We start from the raw sequence: 16,215 nt of genomic DNA on the forward strand, positions 1-16,215 counted from the left end.
TTATCAATTGTCCAATAGTACAAACCATGATGGACCTTGCCCAAGCCCTGTAAGGGTGGGATAATCCGATTAATCGAATCGGATTGGGTAAACCAAATTGGTTATTCGGTTCAAGCAAAAAGCTAAACTGAAACCGGGCCGGTTATATGCAAAAATCAAAGTTAAACCGAACCGAATATGCAATTCGGTTATCCGGTTAACTAGTTTTAAACCGGTTGTACAATTCAACCATAAATTCTTTATTTTTTACATTTAAGTCCCAAAATTCAAATATATATTATTATATATATAATTTAATGTTGTATTTTTTTTTTGGGTATTGTTGTTGTATTCTTTGTGTGAAAAACACATTAAATTGTCTATTTTCAAATAATGGATCTAGAATATGAAATAAAAAGATAAAGTATTCAATTATACATCACTCATTAATAAAAGCATTGGCATAAAAAGTGAAAACATTTGCAAATTGCAATTGAATCTCTGAAATAAAAAAAGTCTTCTTCAACCATCTTAAAAGTAAAAACACCCTTGACTTCATAATTCAGATCTCAAGACTTCTTCAACCTACCATTGAATAAGGAGCAAAAGCAAAATAATGATCAACAATTCAGCATTATAATAATAAGAAATAATGATCAAAATTTCAACATTATAATAATATGAAATAATTATCAACAATTCAGGATAAACTAATTAAATCAGCATACTAAACTAATTAATCAAACCAGCATACAAAATTGTTGATAACTTCACAATTGCACACAAAACAAACCATTTAATCATCAATGACAATATACCTCATATATTGGAATACCCTTCAATCATCAAGATGAGTTAGACTACTTTCCAATCCCGAAGACAAACTCTACACAAAGTATTGGACAAGCAAGTTACATAAAATCATAAATAATGATGGAAAAGATATAATTATAATTGAAAACATCTACAATACATATTGTCTCTAGTGCCTGGAGGTTAATTGATCTTTCTTCAAAAATTCAATTTGCCATAATCCTGTTATTTTATTTTATAATATGATTAGTTGGGTAATCATGATCCTATGAATCTTGGATAGATTCATAAAGAGAATTCACACACCAAAAACATTACTAGTTAATTGAAATATTCAAAATCTCATCATAATGTGAAATAAAATCCTTATCATCTACTTGACTTCAAGTGTGATTTTTACTTAAAAGTGTTGATCCCTAGTATAGTTCCTTGCCAACAATTTGATTTTACGAGGCCTACTCATATAACTACCGTATTCATTCATTGATTCATCTATGTGGATTTCAAAAAATGGGTCGGATTCAGTGAAATTATTACTAAAAATTAAGAATTATACAGTGTGGATTCAACATTCACACCAACGAAAAATCTTTTAAAATAGATGTAATCATCAGTTCATCACTTTTAATTAAAAATAGATTTCTACTTCTTTTCTGCCTTCAAATCACACTAAACCTTAAACTCACAACACAATTACAACTCTTATTGTTTTTTTATCAAACATTTTCTATGCAACAACTCTTCTTTCCCAAGTTGCAACAACTTTTTACCTTTTTCATACCCACACAAGACACAACATCATAACAAATAACACATTTCGCATGATCACCACAACCATACTCGCACAAATTAAAAAAAAAAAAAAAAAACATGGGTATGTCCTATGGCCATTAGAAGTTCAGAACCAACAAAATAAATGAGCTAAATCAAAGGTTGAAATCACTCAAATCAAGTCACAGCTTACCTTGCTGAATCGGCGATGGACTAATGGTCGTGGAGCAGTTGAGGATTGAAGAACTGAAGCACCGTTCGTCGTTCGTGGGCTTGTGGTTGTCACCGTTCGTGGAGCCATGGTCGTGGTGGTCACTGGGTGGGTTTTTTTGTTCGCCAATGAGAAAGGTTAAGTGGTTAACTGATTCAGTATCAATAGGGATGGATGGGTGGCAGTGGAGTCTGGAGTTTTAGAGTAAAATGTAAAATCTATTTTAAAATTTCATTTTCAATATATACCTAGGTTAAAACTAGTTTTATATTTTGGTTTTGGTTAACCGGTTTGGGAATAGTCTTAAATAGAAAACCAAGCCGTTTAAACGGTTTTTCAATTTGCTCAAACCGGTTTTCAAAAAAACAGGAATTTTAGTCCAATTTTTTGAACTTTTTTCCCCAACCCTACAAGCCCATCAGTTTCTTGGTTGAAGGGTCTTGAAATTCACACCTAGTAGGAAGGAATTTTGATATGCAATTGTTATCTGTGCAAATTTTGGATACGGAAATAAGATTGAAATGAAAATCGGGAACAAACAGAATATTGTCAAGCACTAAATTTTTTGTTAGGTAGACGATTCCTATGTGGGTGGCTAGTGCAATATTTCCGTTTGGCATTCGTACGGAGGTAGATGACTTAGTGGGCATATGACTATGGGAAAAATATTTGGGATCGCAGATAATGTGGTCACTAGCCCCTGAATCAATTATCCAAGTATCATCTTTAATAAAATTTAGACAGAAAAATGTACCTATAGAGGATGTTGTATTTGCCTGTGTGATACGATTCAACATTTAGATTAGCTGATTGTATTGTTCAGTGCTAATCATGGGTGTTAAGATTTCTGGTTTAACTAATCCGAGTACTATGTGTTTTGCAGGTTAAGACAAAACTGAAGGCTTGAGTGGACTAATAAGCGGAAGCTTGGTTATGCACTAGGATAGTAGTAAGTGTTGAAAATGATTTAATATACACCAAGAAAATTCCCAGGAAACTAGAGGGGTCACTAACGGTCTCACTTAAAACCTAGCATCTTTAGACATTTATCGTCTTATTGACATAATTTTCTTAGATATGCATATAACCATATAAATAGCTACTCATTGTCCTAAACTGAGTATTTGTTTATGTTTGCAGGGGTAGAAAAGAGAGGGTAGACAAGCTTTAGAGTAGCAAAAACTGGATCAGATTGATTGCTCTGATACCATGTCAGAGTTTGAAGGAGAAGGCAAGAGAAGTAGAGACAAGCTACCAAAGAATGCCAAAAAGAAAGAAAAGAGATGCAGAAATATTTTTTGTATATTGTATTGAGAAGTTTACATCACTTGTATATTGTTGAATTTATACAAAAGGTGTAACAATAAAAATGGTAATACATTAATGTAAATATAGGAAATCAAGGATGATTGATATGAAATCAGAGATGATTAATTACATAATTTAAGTCATGATTGATGAAATTGATTATCTGAGATTAAGCCATAATCCTGGCATTCCATATTTCATCAATTAGGTAGATTAAGTTGAATTCAGAATATATAATCCCCATCTTAGATAGGAATTTAAATCACTAAAAACTGTTGTTTTCACAATTCGATATTTCAAACTTCAAAGATGTTCTGAAACCCGGATCCAATCGGTCACCAAATTTCATCTCTGACTCTGGTTCACTAGTATCTTAAATCCGGTTTTATTAGTTAAACCATTCTAGACTATTGTTGGACCGGCAATAATAGTATCAGACCTCCGGTCCAACTAGGTTGGAGGGAAAATCGGCTCACAAAAACAAAAAATTCCTAGCACCAAAATCTAATTCTCATCTTCATTTCATTCATCTTCCTTCTCACTGATCTTCGTTCATCGTCGACCTTCATTCATCTTTGAGACTTCGATCTTCTTTCTTCTCCCCGCTGTGCCAAAAAATTGTCGACCGACCAGCCGATCATCCTCGACCTTCATTCATGTTCGATCATATTTGATTTCAGCCGTTGTATACTCCACCAGTCTGCCTTCTTCTTCCTCGTAAATTGTTTAGTTGTGGTGTATATATATATATATATATATATATCTATTATATAATATAGATATAATCTATATTATATAAGATAATATATATATATATATTTTGGGTTGAAAAACGGGGCCTAAGCCCAGACAACACAACTACAGCAAAGAAGCAGCTTCCAAGCTGAGGAACCGGGATGAAAACATGCAAGTTATGGTAAATATTCAGTACCCTTAATATTTTCAATTCTACACCTTAAGAATTTAAGTACTTAGCAAATATAATATTGTTGGTATTCTATATAAGTTTAGATATAGATTTTACTGTATGAACATGGTTCAAAAGATTTTGAGTAATCTAATGGGTGTCTGTTCTTAGTATCTTTTATTCTTGTTGATTATTATTTATGCTTTAGATATTTGTTTTTTTTTTGCATTGGCTATTGGGTTTCGTTTGTCCTGGAATTCCCTGATAAATGTTTAGGAATTCTTTTGAGAGATAAATAGTGTTAGGGATTTGGCCATGTATTCCATCCATATATGATCTGTGATGAGAATAATTTTGATATCAAAAGCCTAATCATCAAAATCTTTGCTCTCTATCTTCATGCCATAGAAACTATCAAATGGGCGTTTAAATTTTGTGTTATGGAAATGGAGTAGTTTTTATGTAAAAAATCTTCGACATGTGGGATAACTTTATTTACTTAATTTCCTTTTATTGCCCTCAATTTGAAGTCGCATATAACTCGTGATTGAACACGACTCATTAATTAACTCAACTAGAATGAACTCTGTTTAAGAACTTGGAAAGAAAAGAAAGTCCAGACAGTGAATGGTTTATAATTTACAGCTCTTGCTGTAAATAAGTTTGGCTACAAGAAGCAATATAAAATTATGAAAATTTGGGATGATGAACTTTGAACCCCACTATGTAAAAACTTGGTATAAATTTAATTGATTATTTAAGGGGTTATAGCTTTATTGACGAAATGGTAAGAAAAGTGGATGCAATAATTAGAAAATCAGGTGTCTATGAATGCATTGAGCATATTCTTTACAATCAGCTAACATACTTTCAATATTTTTCCAGGTTGAATGAATCTGAGAAATGAAGCTGACATCATCAAAGTGAAATGGGAGTTGATGGCTTGAGAATTGGGAATTGTCGATGAAGTTTGATATCGTTTCTTTATGAATTTTGATATTGAATTTGTAGTTGGACGTAAACTTTGATTGTGGAACCTTGTTATTGATGGTTGTTATTAAATTTATAAGTATTTTGAATTTTGTTGACATTCTGATGTCAGCATGATACCGTCACTGGTCCGACTGGTTAAACCATTTAACCTGGGACCCTCGGTCGATTTTCAGAACATTGATTGATACAATAACTTCTGGTTCTGTATGAATGAAAACCATACATATTACACGTAAAAATATACCCCTGGTTACTGTTAACATAGCACCTAAACTAAATGAATGAAACTTAACCATCTTCACTGGCATTACAATTCATGGCTTAAGCAACAAAAAATACCAAGATCGAAATCGAACAATTATTTAAAAACCCAACAAATCATCAGATAAACCAATTAATGATTTATACTCGAGTCAAAAATCATCATCCACTCATTATAAAGTAAACATTAATTACATTAGTAATACTGTACTTATATTTCTAACATTAATAACATGAATAAGTATGATAAGTTATATCACCTAACTCATGAACAAGAGCTGAAACAACATCAAGCTCTTGAAAGCAGCTAATTTAAATTGTTACATAATATTAATATATTTAATTATTTTAAGGATAAGGATAACTGGTCCATATATTAATGCGAAATATATATGTGTTAAAAATATAGTTTTACTGGTTCAAGTTAGATTTTCAATCTTAATTTGATTTTAGAGTTTGTAATTGGGTTACTTTATGCTTGTATTTGACCAACAAAAAAAAAAAAAGAAAGAAAGAAAAAAAAAAGAGAATTAAAGCGATCTAGAAAGGAGGGATTAAGAGACTTTAAATATATGTAAATTAGGATCCATAAAAAAATGTTATCATTTAAAATTAAATTAAGACATCCAAAATCTAGAGATAGAGTACAAAACAAATCATAATCTAAATCCGAGTCAGTATATACACACTTCAACTAATCAATCGAGACCTTAAAATTACCAACCAGATAAGATTAAGTAATATATCCAAGAGTTCAAATCGAACCACTCAGATACCTAAAGATAGTTATTATACATGAGAATATAAATATCTTAATAAATGAAAGTGTAAATATAAATAAGTCAAATTCATTACATTCACTTTGTATAAATATCTTTATAAATGGTTTATGTGTGTATAGTATTATTGAATAAAACAAAAATAATTACTTCGATAATTAAATTAGTTACGAGATTGAAACAACAGGAAGACATTCTATGTGTTTTAAATTATATAAAAAAATTAAAGTCAAATAAATCAGTTATAAACGATAACTGAAATGAAAGGGATTTTGAAGAATGTTTGTGGAAATGTGCAAATCTTCCACAAATGAAGATAAACGCGACAAGTAATGTTGACTTAATTACCAAAAATTGGCTTAATTAATTAATTGAATATCAGGAAAATTTGTAGTATTAATTACCAATCAACTCTAATTTTGTGTTTTAAATATTTTAATCGAGGCCCCCATACAATGGTTGGTACTTCTAGATTAATGTATATATATTAAAAAAAATAACTTGGTCAATATTAAGAAAACATGATTAAAATAAAATTTACATTTTCAAAAAGCTCAATGTCAAAAAAGAAAAAGAACTTACCTAAAACAGGAAAAGGGCTCCATAGAAAGTGCTAAATGATAATGAATCCGAGGACGTGTACGTCTTTCAAATCAAAGACCGTTCAGTAATTGATAAAGCCAGAGTAGTTAAGACTTTAATCTTATTTTATCTTCAATAAATAATAGAATGGAATGAAAACAAAAGATTTTCGATGCCCAAATAATTAAAATACTATTAAAGGGTCAATTCTTTATGGTATCTGGGAATATAAAGTGGTCCTCCGCGACTGCTTCAGCTTCACACTCTAATGTAAGATATACACATTAAAACATCAATAGTTGTCTCATCAATATTTTCTCTTTCCTTCTTGTTTACATCAACAGCAACAGCAACCTAAGAAGGTAACAACTTAAATTGCATATCATCAACTACTCTTTTATTCATTATTACGTTCACTAACTTAAGCTAAAATAAGGTATTACTGATTGCTTCTGGCCAAACCAGGCGAAAATGAAGTTCGGAAAAGAGTTCTCGTCGCAGATGGTGCCGGAGTGGGAAAAGGCGTACGTGCAATACGATTATCTCAAAACCCTTTTAAAAGATATCCAACGTTTTAAGCAACGTACGAGGCCGCCGGCCAGCCCGGGTGGCCTAAAACGGAACTTAACTCTGTACAGAGCTTTCAGTGGCCTAACGCAATGGCAACAACATAATCCTGTGAGCCCGTCCTCTGCATCAGATATTGAAAGCCAAACCATTTTGGTGAATTCGGTGAGCAAGAATGGGGGTCATAGTTATGAAACCACGTTTCGTATGTCTGCGGATGAAGGAGGAGAATATGAGTTGGTGTATTTTAGAAGGCTTGACGATGAGTTCAATAAGGTGGACAAGTTTTATAAGTCGAAGGTGCAAGAGCTGCTGAAGGAGGCCGCAACTTTGAATACGCAAATGGATGCTTTGATTGCTTTCAGAATAAAAGTGGAGAATCCGCCAGCTTCTTTTTTCGACCGGACGGTGGAGATGACTCGCTTGGCTTCGCATATTGCAGCTTCTACAGCTGAACTGTCCATTTCTACTCCAGCTGGAGATAGAGCAAGCAGTTAGTTTAATTATTTTCTAATAGTAAACAAGTTTTAACTTTTAAGTTTGGATTATCAACTCTTGTGTTTGCAGGAAGACAAACCCACATGGATGTGATTGAAGAGACTGGGGAGAGCAGCCATGGGCAGTCAGATGAATCAATTGATGATAAAGATAAGATTAAAGAGAAGAATAATATGAAGAAGAAGGCTCATGAAGAGCAGAAAAAACCTGTTGAAGTGAAGGCACCTAGACCTAGACCTAGACCGGCTCCATTGGAAATACTTGAGAAGGTGAAAATAAACAACACAAAAGAAACTCCTCGTTCCACCATCAAGACTGTCCTCGGGGTTCCTCACCAGACAGAGATTAAATTCAACAGAGAAAATCTAAGAAAAGTTGAAGACCAACTAAAGCAGGCTTTTGTTGAATTTTACCAAAAGCTTCGTCTTCTAAAGAGTTACTGGTAAACTATTGGCTGTCGCTTCATCACATCATCAGTTTTAGTTTTTACATAATATTCAAGGATGGTATCTGATCCTTCTATTTATGTATGAAACAGCTTCTTAAATACCCTGGCGTTTTCAAAGATCATGAAGAAATACGATAAGGTATATCCTCTCTCTCAAAAAGCCATTTATGCTTCCAAATTTAGTGATGATGGACTTAAATTAATCCAAACTACTTCCTCAATTTTTGCAGATCACTTTAAGAAATGCATCAAACTCTTACATGAAGATGGTGGATAATTCCTATCTTGGCAGCTCTGAGGAGGTGAGCGTTTAGTAACAAATTAAAAATTAATTTTCTTTTACAAAGAAGCATGTATTTGCTCAATTGATTATCAGGAGCCACACTTAAATTAATGAAAGTAAAATCTGGGATGTGCTATTACAGGTTTTCAAGCTTATGGAGAGAGTGGAAGCTACATTCATCAAGCATTTCTCAAATTCAAACCGAAGTAAAGGCATGAACATCTTAAGACCAAAAGCCAAGAGAGAAAGACACGGAACAACATTTTCTACGGGTAAAATTCTTATTTCAACACCATTAAACCCACTCAACTACATAAACATGTACATTAAATGTATGGAGTTTAATCACCCTTCATTCACACTTTTAACGGTAATTTTGTAGGTTTTTTCGCTGGTTGCACAGCTGCTCTAATAATAGCCCTCATATTTATCATACGTACCCACGATATTCTGCACAAGCAAGGACAGAAACAGTACATGGACAACATGTTTCCTCTTTACAGGTAATAACCAAGATAATTTGGCCTTTGAGAATTGTCTTCGTCATTAATTAAGCAGATATTCAAGTAAATAATTTACATGTTTGACAAGTTATCAAACAAATTGTTTTGCAGCTTGTTTGCGTATATTGTCCTGCACATGCTCATGTATGCTACCAATATATATTACTGGAGGCGGTTCCGAGTCAACTATTCCTTCATATTTGGTTTCAAGCAAGGAACAGAGCTGGGTTATCGACAAGTTCTACTTGTGGGTTTTGGTATATCGGTACTTGCGCTATTGACTGTGATTTGCAACCTGGATATGGAGATAGACCCCCTATCAAAAGATTACCATGGATTGACAGAATATCTGCCTTTGATCTTGGTTTTGGTAAATATAACCGAACTTCTCTTCTCTCTTCAACTTTCATAAATTAATATACACTCAACTATATCTCATTGTTTATTTATTTTGCGTGTGCAGGTTCTGCTTGTTGCATTGTTGTTTCCATTCAACATCTTTTATCGCTCAAGTCGCTTCTTCTTCTTAGTATGTTTATTCCACTGTATTGCTGCTCCTCTCTACAAGGTAAAGTAATAGTTGTAAGATTTATTAATGAAAATCAAGAAATTTAACTATAAGGGACAGGATTACTTATTTGCGAAATTCTTTCCCCTGCAGGTCACACTCCCAGATTTCTTCTTGGCAGATCAGTTTACTAGCCAGGTTTCTGAAACGGATTATGCAATGCATATGTGTCAACCATTAAAATGTTCAAATTAATAATTAAACGTTTCTGTCATTGAATTGTTTCAGGTGCAAGCCCTTAGAAATTTGGAGTTCTACATTTGCTACTATGGATGGGGAGACGTTAGACACCGCACGAACTACTGCAGTAAAAGCACTGTATTCAACACTTTTAACTTCATCGTTGCTGTGATTCCATACATGTGTCGCTTTCTACAGGTACACAACTTAGTTTTTGCTTTCAGTTTATAATTTTTGTTCTATTAAACTTGATCAGCCAATTAAGAAGGTAGCCGTTTCATTTTCAGTGTCTTCGACGCCTTTTCGAGGAGAAAGATCCAATGCACGGATACAATGGCATCAAATATTTCCTGACAATTGTAGCGGTTTGCATGAGGACTGCTTTGAATCTTGACGGGGGAAAGGGTTGGGAAGTATTGGCCTGGAATTTCTCAGTTCTTGCAGCAATCTTTGGTACATATTGGGACCTTGTTTTAGACTGGGGGCTTCTTAACCGCCATTCAAAGAACCGTTGGCTGAGAGACAAGCTCCTTGTATCTAAAAAGAGTGTATATTTCATTGCCATGGTAAGTAGTAAGAACACAAGAAATACAGTTTTGAAATCAATTCTGATAGTCTCTTCCTAACCCACATACATATGTTCATCAAATTGCAGTTATTGAACGTTCTTCTGAGATTCGCATGGATACAGACTGTGGTAAAGTTTGACTTCGATTTCATGCATAGAAACACCTTGATTGCAATTGTTGCATGCCTTGAAATCATTCGCAGGGGCATTTGGAATTTCTTCAGGTAAATTACGGAGATTTACAGTCACATGCCCTGAAGCAGAGAGTTCATTAATTCTCTATTTCATTTCTTTAATTTATTTGATTAAACTCTTCTGTAATTAATCAGGTTGGAGAATGAGCATTTGAACAATGTTGGAAAGTACCGTGCATTCAAGTCAGTACCACTACCTTTCAACCATGACGAAGATGAAGACCTGTAAAATATACGAGTTACTAAAGGCTTCAGCAGATATTCTTGACAATAAAATTACGTGGAAGAGAAGTTTCATGTTATCTTTAGTATCATTTTTGTTTTATACTTGTATATGTCAGTTGATTTTGTCAAATTCTCAGAGGTAGATGTGATGAAAGAGTAACATTTTGATCAATGGAAATAAATTTTTCTGGATTTATTAAATCTTGGCTCCAGAATGTCGAAAAATACGTCCCAAAGAGACACAAATATTGGATCAACTTATAAAATTCCTTTGGCTGCCTCCTGTCTGGGGCCTGGGCTCTAAAACATTAATAAAAAGTGGTAAAAACGAACCATCATATCATTTTAAGCAAACAAAAAGGTATAGTGTTTGAAGACCAGAAATTAAAGAAGTTTTGGCACCTGAGCCGTCCCTGATACAAGCATTGAGCGTTGAAACACCAAGATCCAAATTCAAACAATTGAGTCATTTCTAACCAAATAACAATTGATTCTCAACACCAAAATCATTATTCATTTATTGATGAGGTAACACAAAAAACTTGTAGTTCTCATCTTTCTAGTAAAACCAAAAAACAAGAAATTTGATTTCTGCAGATTCCCATGGAAAAATAAATAAATCAAATCATGTAAGAAACAACGATAATTCCTTTAAAAAGGAGAAAGAACGTTATTCATAAAACCATCTCAATTTGCTTTCAAATCATCTGAACCCGTAACATTCTCCTTGATGGCCTGTGCCTTCCTCAAAGTACTAGTTACTGTTGGAGTTGTCGACTACTTCAGCATTAATGGATAACGGAGACGCACTCGGGGGTCCCGGTGAGCGGGCGGGGGTCGCGGGGGCAGCGCCCCGGAGCCCGTAGGCGGTTTTGGGCTTTTCCATGTATAACCGCTGTAGGATTCCTTTTAAGTTATTAATTCCTTTTTGGGTTGGGCTTAAGAATAGGAATTTTTGTAAAACTAGGTTTAATCTCTTAAACCTAGTATATAAACGTACTTTTCTCTTGTTATGAGTGTGAGAGCAATTCATTCATTGTAAACGAGACAGGTGAGGCATATTGCAATAATATTGACTCAGCTGGACGTAGCCCACATTGGGTGAACCAGGGTAAATCGCGCGTATTATTTTTTCTTTGTTTACTGTTTGTTTTGTTTTACTATTATTATTTTGTTCCTATTGTAGTCTCTATTTCGTTCAGTTACTGCAACAAATTGTCCAGAACATCTTCCTACTTCTCAGAATCTTTAATGGAATTTTCAAACTATATATAAAACTTTCTTTGCACTCACCACCCTTTATAAACAAGCGAAACCCACACCCTCCCACCTTCACCTTCAATTTCTTTTCCATTATTGATCAATTTTCTTTTCCTCTAGGGGGCTGTGGTTTTTATTAGAGGAAGACATTTTAGGATTTTCCATTATTGATCACATTCTTTTCTCTTGGGGGGTTTTGGTTCTGTTAGAGGACGACATTTTAGGATTTCATGAGTCAACTGAGTGAATTGGGATTATGAAATCGGTGAGCCAGAAGGCAAGGAGAGTTTCTGAGAGCGGTTTGTTGTTCTAGTTGTTAAAAAGAGAGAGAGCCTCCCCTGACTGGCCCTTGAGCTTCTGGTCTACTTGAACTCTTAGACAAGGCAACAAGGAAATTAACCAAATTAATCATGAAACTCCAAGATGAGAAAAACATTTCTTTGACATATTTATGCATAATAATCTTTACCTTAAACACGTAAACATATTAATCCATCTTTCTTATCCTATTTATATTAAAGATTATAATTGAAATGTCAATTATATTTTTTCTTCACCTTACAAATCGCTTTGCTGCAACTAAGAAACGTGTCACAATAAGGAATATGTCCATTGGAAGGATAACACAAACTATATACCATAGTCATTTTGAGTATGGTTTGTGTCAGAGTCTGAAGGAGAAGGCAAGAGAAGCAGAGATAAGCTGTCAGAGAATGCCAAAAAGAAAGAAAAGAGATGCAAAAACATTTTTTGTATATTGTATTGAGATGTTTACATCACTTGTACATTGCTGAACATATACAAAAAGTGTAACAATAGAAATGGTAATACATTCATGTAACTGCAGGAAATCACGGACGATTGATTACATAATTTAAGCCATGATTGATGAAATGGATTGTATGAGATTAAGCCATAATCCTAGCATTCCATATTTCATCACTCCCCCTCAAGCTTGTGGTTTGTATATGTCATAGACCCCAAGCTTGTGAAGTAGATATGAATATTGTCTACTGTATAACGGTTTTGTAAAGATATCTGCTGGTTGCTTTGAAGTGCAAATGTGCATGGTTGTAATTATCCCTTCCTGAATTTTTCCTCTAATGAAGTGATAGTCAATCTCTATGTGTTTAGTTCTCTCATGGAACATCGGATTCGTTGCAATGTTATTGGCAGCTTTGTTATCACAGTATAAGTGAACATGCTTACTTACTTGCACCTCCAAATCTTTTAATAGCCCAAGGATCAAGTAATTTTGGCCATAGCTCTATACTCAGCCTTTGCGGACGACAGTGATACTATCGATTGTTTCTTTGTCTTCCATGATGTGAGGGCTCCTCCAAGTTTTATACAAAAACCAATGGTGATTGCCTTATCATTGGACATATGCCCCAATCTGAATCATAGTATATCGTGATGTCTAGATTCTCATCCCGAGGTAAAAGGAGTCCTAGGCTAGGACAACCCTTTAAGTATTTAAGTACCTTCATTGTTGTATCCATGTGAGACTGCTTTGGCTCGTGCAATGAACTGGCTGAGAATGTGCGCTGCATAGTTTATATCTGGTCGTGTCATTGTAAGATAGATTAAACGTCCCACAAGTCTTTGGTAGTATGAAGTATCTTCGAGAAGTGGATCTTCTTCTGGTAATGATATCATTTTATCATACTCTTGAGAAGTAAGTTTGGTGTTATGTTCCACAGGAATGACACTTGGCTTGCATCCCGACAATCCATAATCTGATATAAGTTCTAGAACATATTTTCGTTAACTAAGAGGTATTCATGTCAGAGACCTTACAATTTCAATTCCCAGAAAATATTTTGGCTCTCCTAAGTCTTTGATATGAAAATGTCTGTTGAGATGCTCTTTTAAAGTCCCAATGGCCCCTTCATCATTTCTTGTAATTAGGATCTCATCGACGTAAATGACGAGAGCAATGAAGGATTTACCTCGATGCCAGCAGAAAAGGGCATAATCATGCTTGGATTGAACAAAACCTATGCTTGTGAGTGCCTTTATGAATTTCGCATTCCATTGGTGAGATGCTTTTTTCAGGCCATATAAAGATTTTCGTAGACGACATACTGTATTCTCCCTATGTCTGCGAATCCTTGGAGGTAAATCCATGTAAATCTCCTCATGAAAATCTTTATGTAAAAAGGCATTATGAACATCCATATGGTGTAAAGACTAGTCTTGAGCGGAAGCAACAAAAAGTAGAGCTTGAATAGTGACATGCTTGGCAACAGGAGAAAATGTCTCCTAATAATCAAACCCTTCATGTTGTGTGAAACCCTTAGCAACCAAACGGGCTTTGTAGCATTCAATGGAACCATTAGCACAATATTTGATCTTGTGCACCCACTTGCATCCAATTGGTTTTCGATGAGCAAGATGAGGCATTATATCCCATGTATGATTTTGTGCAAGTGCATTGAGGTCGTCAGACATAGCTTGACACCAATGAGATTGTTGGATAGCTTCAGAGTAATTGGAAGGTTCTCTGTCAACAGATATCTGACTCATACAAATGCTGTGGGTAGAGAAAGACGATCACAATCGACATAATTGGATGTAGGATGAAGGCTACCTGAAGGATGCAGAATAGTTGGACAAACATAATCTACTGTCCATACAGGTAGGGGTGTTCAATAAAATGCAAAAACTGAACCAAACCGAAAAACGGTTCGATTACGGTTTGAAAAATAAAAAATACCGAATTTCGGGTTTGGTTACCGATTTGGGAAAAAATAAAAAACGGTTAATCGAAACAGGTTTTTTGAACCGATTTTTCAAATATATATATTAAATAAAAATAAAAATAAAAATTATATATTAAATTAGAAAATAATTTCATTTCGGACTTTTATTTGTATCAATTTTTAATGTATTATTAGTAGTGATCAATAGATATGTATGAATGTTTAATTTTTATTTGGATATGTATTGTTTATATTAACAATTTAATTTAGGAAAAAATTTTTAAAAAATAAGTTTTATTAAAAAAAAGGAAAAACCGGTTAACCGAAAAACTGGTTTTCCCTCCAAATCAGTTCGGTTCAGAAAAGCGGTTAACCGCTTTTGAACACCCCTACATACAGGTGGTCGAGTAGGACAAGAGGACCGTCTCTGAGGAACTGGCTCTAGAGGCATACCAAGGGACCTTGTAGGAGATGTTGGTAAGGGTTCTCTAGACTCAGAAGATTTTGTTGGAATTGTATCAAAGTGAGGATTAACAGTGATTGGTAAAGGATCAGAGTCTGTTGGTTGTGTACTGGTGTAAATGACAAGAAGCATGATGAAATGAGGAGAGATTGATAAATCATCATCCAGAAAATTAGGCAAATGGATGAGTAGTAGTGGTTGTGCTATTTGCGAGATTGTTTTGCAAGAGAATAAACTGGACACTGAGGTTGAAGAATTGAGGCACTGTGACCTAATCTTTGATGGAAAATAATTTTTTTTTTTTTAATATTTGTATTACAATGAAAAGTTTTATTTGTAATACAAGAACATGACGTTTGAAATTCCTTAAAAGAATTATCAATTGTCCAACAATACAAACGATGGTGGACCTTACCCAAATGCATAGGGGTGGGATAATCTGATTAATCGAACCGGATTGGGTAAACTGAACCTATTATTCGGTTTAAGCAAAAAGCTAAACTGAAACCGGGCCGGTTATATGCAAAAATCGAAGTTAAACCGACCCGAATATGTGGTTCGGTTAACTGGTTTTAAGCTGGTTTTACAATTCAACCCTAAATTATGTATTTTTTACATTTAAGTCCCAAAAGTCAGATATATATTATTATATATATAATTTCTTGCTGTAATTTTTTTTTTGGGTATTGTTGTTGTATTCTTTGTGTGAAAAACACACTAAATTATCTATTTTCAAATGATGAATCCATAATATGAAATAAAAAGATAAAGTATTCAATTATACATCACTCATTAATAAAAACATTGGCATAAAAAGTGAAAACATTTGCAAACTGCAATTGAATCTCTCAAATTCAGCCATCTTAAAAGTAAAAACGCCCTTGACTTCAAAATTCAGATCTCAAGACTTCTTCAACCTACTACTGAATAAGGAGCAAAGGCAAAATAATGATCAACAATTCAGCATTATAATAATAAGAAATAAGGATCAAAATTTCAACATTATAATAATATGAAATAATTATCAACAATTAAGGTTAAACTAATTAAACCAGCATACAAAACTAATTAATCAAACCAGCATACAAAATTGTTGATAACTTTACAATTGCACACAAAACAAACCATTTAATCATCAATGACAATATA

General features: G+C 33.9%; 1 protein-coding gene across 7 annotated transcripts; it reads left to right on the plus strand.

Annotated features, from left to right (window-relative positions):
* The first annotated feature begins 7,066 nt into the window (after positions 1–7,066).
* LOC116120591 (phosphate transporter PHO1 homolog 3-like) lies at positions 7,067–10,770 on the plus strand. Of its 7 annotated transcripts, XM_031406546.1 has the most exons (14): positions 7,076–7,661; positions 7,739–7,822; positions 7,907–8,111; positions 8,208–8,256; positions 8,348–8,419; positions 8,543–8,672; positions 8,783–8,903; positions 9,015–9,273; positions 9,367–9,471; positions 9,565–9,609; positions 9,700–9,849; positions 9,939–10,217; positions 10,307–10,443; positions 10,549–10,770. In XM_031406546.1, exons 1-14 carry the CDS (start codon positions 7,076–7,078, stop codon positions 10,640–10,642), a joined length of 2,316 nt encoding a protein of 771 aa, XP_031262406.1. In that variant the 3' UTR covers positions 10,643–10,770. The 7 variants fall into 7 exon arrangements, with proteins under 7 accessions (XP_031262410.1, XP_031262406.1, XP_031262405.1 ...); XM_031406550.1 differs by having other exon boundaries at positions 7,067–7,664; positions 7,739–8,111; XM_031406545.1 differs by lacking the exon at positions 7,739–7,822 and having other exon boundaries at positions 7,076–7,664; positions 7,832–8,111.
* The last annotated feature ends 5,445 nt before the right edge of the window (positions 10,771–16,215 follow it).

The sequence above is a fragment of the Pistacia vera genome, unplaced genomic scaffold (assembly GCF_008641045.1).
Source record: "Pistacia vera cultivar Batoury unplaced genomic scaffold, PisVer_v2 Contig94, whole genome shotgun sequence".
Taxonomy (NCBI): Eukaryota; Viridiplantae; Streptophyta; class Magnoliopsida; order Sapindales; family Anacardiaceae; genus Pistacia; species Pistacia vera.